This window comes from Microtus ochrogaster (assembly GCF_000317375.1).
Source record: "Microtus ochrogaster isolate Prairie Vole_2 chromosome 14 unlocalized genomic scaffold, MicOch1.0 chr14_random_2, whole genome shotgun sequence".
NCBI classification, from domain to species: domain Eukaryota; kingdom Metazoa; phylum Chordata; class Mammalia; order Rodentia; family Cricetidae; genus Microtus; species Microtus ochrogaster.
Genome location: NW_004949097.1, coordinates 15694111 through 15701935, shown reverse-complemented (window position 1 = coordinate 15701935; position 7825 = coordinate 15694111). Strand labels below are relative to the sequence as shown.

The 7825-nt window shown below is 41.8% G+C and overlaps 1 protein-coding gene across 1 annotated transcript in view; it reads left to right on the top strand.

The window, feature by feature from the left end:
- The window catches only part of Amn1 (antagonist of mitotic exit network 1 homolog), a 29675-nt gene that overhangs the window by 19540 nt on the left and 2310 nt on the right, over positions 1-7825 (top strand). The window contains exons 4-6 of the mRNA XM_005364630.3: positions 1678-1895; positions 2945-3001; positions 4079-4190. Of these exons, the coding sequence (XP_005364687.1) occupies positions 1678-1895; positions 2945-3001; positions 4079-4190 (387 nt within the window). The remainder of the gene's footprint in view (positions 1-1677; positions 1896-2944; positions 3002-4078; positions 4191-7825) is intronic.

Genomic DNA, 7825 nt, shown 5'->3' with positions numbered 1-7825 from the left:
TAGACCAGACTGGTCTCGAACTCACAGAGATCCGCCTGCCTCTGCCTCCCAAGTGCTGGGATTAAAGGCGTGTGCCACCACTGCCCGGCTTCTTAGCTTTCTTAATAGACATTTATTGTCTTCCTCTGTGTGTGATCTAAAGATCAGTGCTTTGGAATGTAAAAACAGACTCCTTGTTTCCACCTATCAAAAAGCCATCTGAAAAGATGTCAATTGCCAAACCTTTTTCTAGAGCCTCAGAACCAGAATATCTAGACTTCATAATGCCCTTCCTTAATTTTTAGTTAATAATCATGAAACTTAACATGCAGAATATGTCTATCTTAAGACAGGAAGCCAGTCATGGTGACTGACATTTATAATTCCTGCACTCTAGAAGCTGTGACAGGGTGATTGTTGTGAGTTCAAGGCTAGCCTGGACTACACAGTGAGTCCCTGTCTGAAAAACAAGAGGAAGGGGGATACATTAATGAATGTATAAATAAAAGAAGTAGCTACAGAAGGCCTATGTCCATTGTAATGTTCTGGTCAAAGAAAAAGAAAGGAAACACAGGATGATGCATGGTGACAAATACTCCCTTCCAAGAAAAGCCTGTAAGTTATGATGCTCTCTTGAGAATCCTACCCTTCCTGTGTAGTAAAACTTTCTCCTGATTTATTAGTTGGTCTCTGAATTCTTTGCCAGTGACAGTAACTTGGAAATACCTAGTAGATGACCTCACCCTGGCTTTTACCTCTAAGAATTCCCCCATCAGTCCTCACCACTAACAAAACTGCAACCTCCACGCATCTACATTCCTTGTGTCTACACTTTGTTGTGGGATAGACTACTTTAAAAATGACTAACACACAAGTGGTTGGACTGGAGAGATGGCTCAGCAATTAAGAGCACTGACTGCCTTTTCAAAGGTCCTGAGTTCAATTCCCAGTAACCACATGGTGGCTCACAACCATCTATACTGAGATCTGCTGCCCTCTTCTGGCATGCAAGCATACGTGCAGACAGAACACTATATATAATAAATAAATCTTTAAAAAACATACAATTGGTTATTGTTAAAATGTAAATCCATCCTAGTCACATTTCTTACACACACACACAATACAGCTCAATGATAGTGCATTTGCCTATTTTATATGATGCAAAATAATGGCTTCACTTGAAGAAGATAAGAAAATATTTTATTCAGAACCAAATATGGGTAGCCTAAGATACTGATTCCAATTTCCTAGAAAATAGTATTCTAACGTAAAAGGAACTGTAATGACTTTTTAAAATATAAGACAAACATACCGTATAGCATTGCATCCAGTGACTACATTTCGTGGACATAAATCATATTGCTAATTTAAGGTAAAGCAAAGAAACTCTGACCATTGGACTTAGACAGCATCTTACTTAAGCATTCATAGTGTGGTAAGTAGTACAGTCAAGTCTGGAGTCTATTCTTTGTCAAGGTAGGTATTGCTAACATGCATCCACAGAGGTTACCTAAAAGAAGAAAAGACAGCCTCTGGAGGCTTCCGGTAAGCCTGCCTGTGTTGATATCTCAGAGAGGAAGTCCTTGTCCATCTGATGCTTAAAGAAATTCTATTCTGACAATTTTGGGGCATTTTAATTTTGTGATATACATTTATAACCATTTAGTTCACTGATAGTAACTGTGTTTCCCCTAGGAATAAAAGCTGTAGCTTCTTCGTGTTCCGACCTTCATGAAATTTCTTTGAAAGGATGCTGCAATGTCACTGATGAAGGAGTCCTTGCTCTTGCACTCAACTGCCAGCTGCTAAAGATCATTGATTTGGGTGGCTGCCTAGGTATCACTGATACGTCCTTACATGCACTAGGAAAAAACTGCCCATTTTTGCAGTGTGTTGACTTTTCAACTACTCAGGTGAGATACAACTCAACACAAATTATGTGCTGTCTCTATTATCCATGACTAATCAGAATATCATAATTAGTTCTTTTATTATTGTTGAGGCTGTTGATCATCTCATGATATAGGCAGAATGAGAATGATTTTTCTGGAATTCCTCTTGTAGCTGGCCTTCAGACACAGAGCATTTGCCCGACATGGTAGCCAATTTAGTCATATGCTTTGAGATCATTTAAAGCTATAATCTGTGTATTCAGTTTAAATACAACTTACCTTTAAGAAAAACAACATAATCTTACTGTATTTTGTACTCTCCATGTAACTCAACTTTTATTTATTTATTTTATTTATTTTATTTATTTATTGTGTATACAACATTCTGCCTCCATGTATGCCCACACACTAGAAGAGGGCACCAGATCTCATTACAGATGGTTGTGAGCCACCATGTGGTTGCTGGGAATTGAACTCATGACCTCTGGAAGAGCAGCCGGTGCTCTTAACCACTGAGCCATCTCTCCAGCCCGTAACTCAACTTTTAAAAGCTAAGGTGAACACATAGCTTTGATCTCAAACTATATTCCTTACCCATAACCACTCTGTGCCGTGATTCAGAATGATGTATATGTCTCCCTTGTAATCCTTCCATGTCCCTAACTCAGAACAATGTGTGTGTGTAAGGTATGATAACATGTTTTGTAGTTTTGCTTGCTGTTCTGAGTCTATAGGGTCAGAGAAATTACTTCTTCCCTTGTAAAACTCCTGTAAAAGACAAAACAAAACTCACTCCTATACCCTGCGTGGTGTGCTTTTCAATAAACAAAGTGTGGTCCTTAGTTAGGAGGCACCGAGCTCACACTTGAGTAAACAACTCCAGGAGTCAATTTCTTTCATGCTGCACTGCCATGGGTGGTTAGTGATTGTTCTAGAATTTACATCTTAAGTAACAAAGATGGGGAGAATATGTGACTAAAATGCCTGTTTGCTGGATTCTTCACGATTAACGCACTTGAGGAATTCTCTTGTCTCCGTCACAGGATGTATTTCTTTTCCCTTTCGTTCAGGTGTCTGACAGTGGTGTGGCTGCACTCGTTAGTGGACCATGTGCCAAACAATTAGAGGTAATTTTTAAATGTCTATGAAAACACTATAAAGTTTATTTTATCTTAAGGAAAAAAATTACGGTTATTGGCGGGCAAGTGCCAGAGAGCAACTCTGTGGCCTCTGTCTGCTGAGACATCTTCTCCCTCTGGCCCTTCTTTTATGGGGCAGTTTGTTTGTTTATTTGAATGTTTGTTTTTTCTTTCTATTTTGAGCCCACACTGGCCTTGAACGTGCAGCAGTCCTCCTGCCTCAATCCTCCCACAGGGAAAGTTGCAGCAAGTGTGATTCCATACCAAGCTTTCGTCCTATTTTCTTTCTAAAATAAAGTATTTGTGTTCAGGGGCTGGAGAGATGGCTCAATGGTTAAGAGCTTTGGTTGCTCTTCTAGAGGACCTGGGTTCAATCCCCAGCACCCACATGGTAGCTCACAATTGACTGTAATTAAAGTTCCAGTGCATCCAACTTCACACAGACATACATGCAGGCCAAACACCAAATGTACATTTTTAAAAGAAAAAGTGTGTTTGTGGTGGCTCATGTGCTTTAATCCCAGCATTCGGGAGGCAGAGGCAGGCAGATCTCTGTGAGTTCAGGGCCAGCCTGGCTTATACAGTAAGTTCCAGGCCAGCAAGAGTTACATATTGAGATCCTGTGTGAAAACAAATTTATTTTTATTTCATGCAAATGGGTGTTTTGCTTGCATATGTATCTGTGCACCACATGCATGACTGATGCTTGAGGGAGCCAGAGGAAGATATCAGATCCCCTGGAATTAGAGCTGAAGGCAGTTGTGGCCCACTCTGTGGATGCTGTGAATCAAATCCAGGTCCCCTGGAAGAGCAGTTATTTTAGATCATATTTAGTTTACATAGACATCAGTTATTTTGGTTAACACATTTGGATCATGGTCAGAGTACTGGAAAACATGGCTGTTGGCAGGGCAGAGGACTGAGTAGCGTCTACGCAGACACAAAGTGGAGTCAGGACAAGATGGACTTACATTAATCACCTCAGTACTTTTTTATATAAAATTATATTCCAGACTTTGTTGTGCATTTAGTTTTAATTTTTCTCTCATTTTGTTTTCTCCGTAGGAGATTAACATGGGGTATTGTATAAATCTGACCGATAAGGCTGTAGAAGCTGTCCTGACTGCCTGTCCTCAGATACGCATACTTCTTTTCCACGGCTGCCCCTTAGTAACAGGTCAGTCTATTTAATTTTGACTTCCTCTTTTACCAACTGTAGAACTTTGAGACAATTCCTTAGTCCTTCAATTCCATTATTCATTGTACTTATCAATTAAATGATCCAGTGATGTTCCTCCTTCATAGGCTTTTACTCATGGTGATTATCTGGTCTATCGGGGTCGCAAAGCGGGTACTAGTCATGGCAAGGGTGGTGGTGACGGTGGTGGTGACGGTGATGGTAATGGTGTGGTGATGGTGGTGGTGACGGTGGTGGTGACGGTGGTGGTCTGGTGACGGTGGTGGTGACGGTGGTGGTGACGGTGGTGGTGACGGTGGTGGTGACGGTGGTGGTGACGGTGTGATGACGGTGGTGGTGACGGTGTGGTGACGGTGGAGGTAATGGTGTGGTGACGGTGGTGGTGACAGTGGTGGTGACGGTGGTGGTGATGGTGTTGGTAAGGCTCAGTGCTCCCCACAGAAGGATGATGATGCCAGCAGTGGTCATGAGCACAGTGTTAAGATGATGGTTTATGTAGACAATAAAAATGTCAAGTTTATTACATCTATTAGAGACACTAAATGACCAGCTGACTGCTGTTTCCTCAAGATGTAGAAAGTGAGAGTAAGAGCAATTTAACAGTCAGGTGTTGTTTTATCAACAGCACAGTGACTGCACCTGAATCTACTGTTTCAGCTACTGGCTGCAGCTCCACAATCATGGCCCCCCTGCTCAAGCCGAGGCCTGGCAGGACTTCCACAGCCCCCAGAACCGTGTCTGCCTCTGCAGCCAAATGTAGTTTTTAACTAAGTCTCTATCATTCTATTTTGCCAGTAAAGACTTGGGAGTCAGGACTGGAGAGATGGCTCAGTGGTTAAGAGCATTTCCTGCTCTTCCAAAGGTCCTGAGTTCAATTCCCAGCGACCACATGGTGGCTCACAACCATCTGTAATGAGGTCTGGCGCCTTCTTCTGGCCTGCAGGCATACAAGCAGACAGAATACTGTATACTAAATAAATAAAAATAAATAAATAAATAAATAAATAAATAAATAAATAAATAAATAGACTTGGGAGTCAGATACTGGGGTGAAAACCTGCTAGCTCAAACCAGTTGACCTTCCTCCTTAACTGTTGACCCAGCAAGAGATTATCTCTTCCGCAATCCCAAGCCAAAAAAGGACCACCACACTCTACTTCCTGTGTGTTTATCTATTTTCCAGACTCCCTCAAACTGTCTGTGATTGCTTCCTGTCAACTAGTTGTTGACTCCACCTTTTGACCCAAGGTTTTATTTAATTAATGCAAACTTGGTGTTCACAGTGTGATCAAATATCCCGCAACAGTGGGGGTGGGGCTTGGTGGAGCACGCCTTTAATCCCAGCACTTGGGAGGCAAAGGTGCTGGACCTCTGTGAGTTCCAAGTCAGCCTGGACTACAAACCGAGTTCCAGGACAACCAGGATGACACACAGAAACCTGTCTGGGGTGGGGTTTGGGGGAGAGCAATTTCACCAGGCATCATGATTTATTCCTGTAATCCAAATACTCATAAGGCAATGTAGGGTGGATGGCTTCTTGTTCAAGGTTAGCCTGAGCTATGTAGTAATTTCTAGGCTGGCTTAGGCTACAAACACCCTGTCTCAAATACCACCATAACAAAAAATTTTTCCATTGAAAGCTGAGGAGATGGCTCACCAGGTAAAGCTCTTGCTGCACAGAATGAGACCCAGTGTCTGGATTCCCAGATTCCACCTGTAGTTCTAGTTTATGCACACACAGGAGGTAGAGACAGGAAATCCCTGGAAGAAACTGACTAGCCAAACGAGCTAAAATGGCAAGCTCCTGGATCAGATACATAAGGTGGAGATCAATCTGAAAGACACCCAGTGTCAACCTTAGGCTTCCACACACATGTCCACCTACACACACACACACACACACACCACATATGCAACAATAATCACAAAAAGTCAGTCTTTCCATTGAGTTATGTATGCACTTGTCTTATATAATGAATAAGCAAAGGTGCTTATAAAGTAACTCCTACATCTCTTGTAAACTATTATCATGATTATGATCATTGACCCTATGCTAGTCCGGAACTCTAGACCTGGGGCAAAGGAGTAGAGGGATTCTTGTAGCCCTCAGTCTAAGGATTTGCTACCTAGGCTTTCTGTGTGATTTGACAACTGCACAGCAGTTCCCTCTGCCTCAGGGAAGTCTTACATAGTAAGAATGTAGGTATTTCTCAACCTCGGTCCTCTCTTCACCTTCCTGGACAGCATGCCGAGTCTCTAAGCTCCAAGAACATACTACCCTCCCCAAGGGAACTTAGAGCCATTCTTAATAGACTTCAGGTAAAATAAAAACACCTTCAGAATTCAAATACTCCAGTCACAGCTGTCTCCAAAGATTTTTTGATTTCTAATTTTCTCTTTCCCACTTTAAAAAAAAAAAAAAGGTGTGTGTGTGTGTATGTGTGTGTGTGTGGTCAGTGCCTTCAGAGCCAGGATTCCCTGGAACTGGAGCTGCAGGCAGTTGTAACTGAAGTTGCGTGAGAGAGCAGCCAGTACTCTTAGCCACTCCAGCTCCCTGTTCTGACACTTCCCCTACTTTAAGATCGATAAACTCCTGTGGTCTCTACAATCTGGATGCTGAACAAGCAGACTGCCATCAGACTGTGAAATGAACTCTGTGGACAGAGGTTTCTGGTTTTCAGCTGTTAGCTGAAATAGCTCTGTCTTAATATGCTTTGTCTAGGGGTAGCTTGCATATACAACATGTTATAAAATTCATCTCTGCTAATTCTGCTTTAAATATTGTTCTGGTTACGATCTGGAAATAATCAAACTGGTATTTTCCCTTCTATTTTTAATAGAAACCAAGGCAGGAAAAATATATACAGTCAATGAGGAAAATGACTTATTTATTTGTGTATGTGTTCACACGCCATGGTAGGCATGTCAGGTCAGAAGGTAACTGCTGCAGTCAGTTCTCCCCTCCAGCCTATGAGTTTGGGGGATCAAACTCTGCCAGGCTCAGTGGCAAGGAAATTTACTCATTGAACCATCATCTCACTGGCCCCCAATAGCTTAAAATAAATACCATACCAAGTAGAGAAATATCCAATTATGTGACAACCTTCATGTAATAAAATTTTGTTTAAAGTTTAAAAAATGAAATAAATATCATAACACTTAAGAATAATGAAAATTTTAAAAGTACTGATTGTTGGTTCCTGGCTGCTCAGCAGCTCAGCCCCCCAAAATAATCACACAGAAACCATATTATTTGCAATACTGTTTGGCCAATAGCCTAAGCGTATTTCTGGCTAACTCATATCCTAAACTAACCCATCTCGATTAATCTGTGTATTGCAAAATGGCTGTGGTTTACCAGCTAAAGTTCTGACGTCCATCTCTGGCAAGACTACGTGACTTTTCTCTCTCTGCCTTCTTCCTCCCAGCATTCAGTTTAGTTTTCCCCCACCTAGCTTTTTTCTACCCTAACAGGCCAAGCCAGTTTCTTTATTCATTAACCAATAAAAGCAATGCATAGAGACTATGGTGGTGCACGCCTTTAATCCCAGCACTTGGGAGGCAGAGGCAGGCGGATCTCTGTGAGTTCGAGACCAGCCTGGTCTACAGAGCTA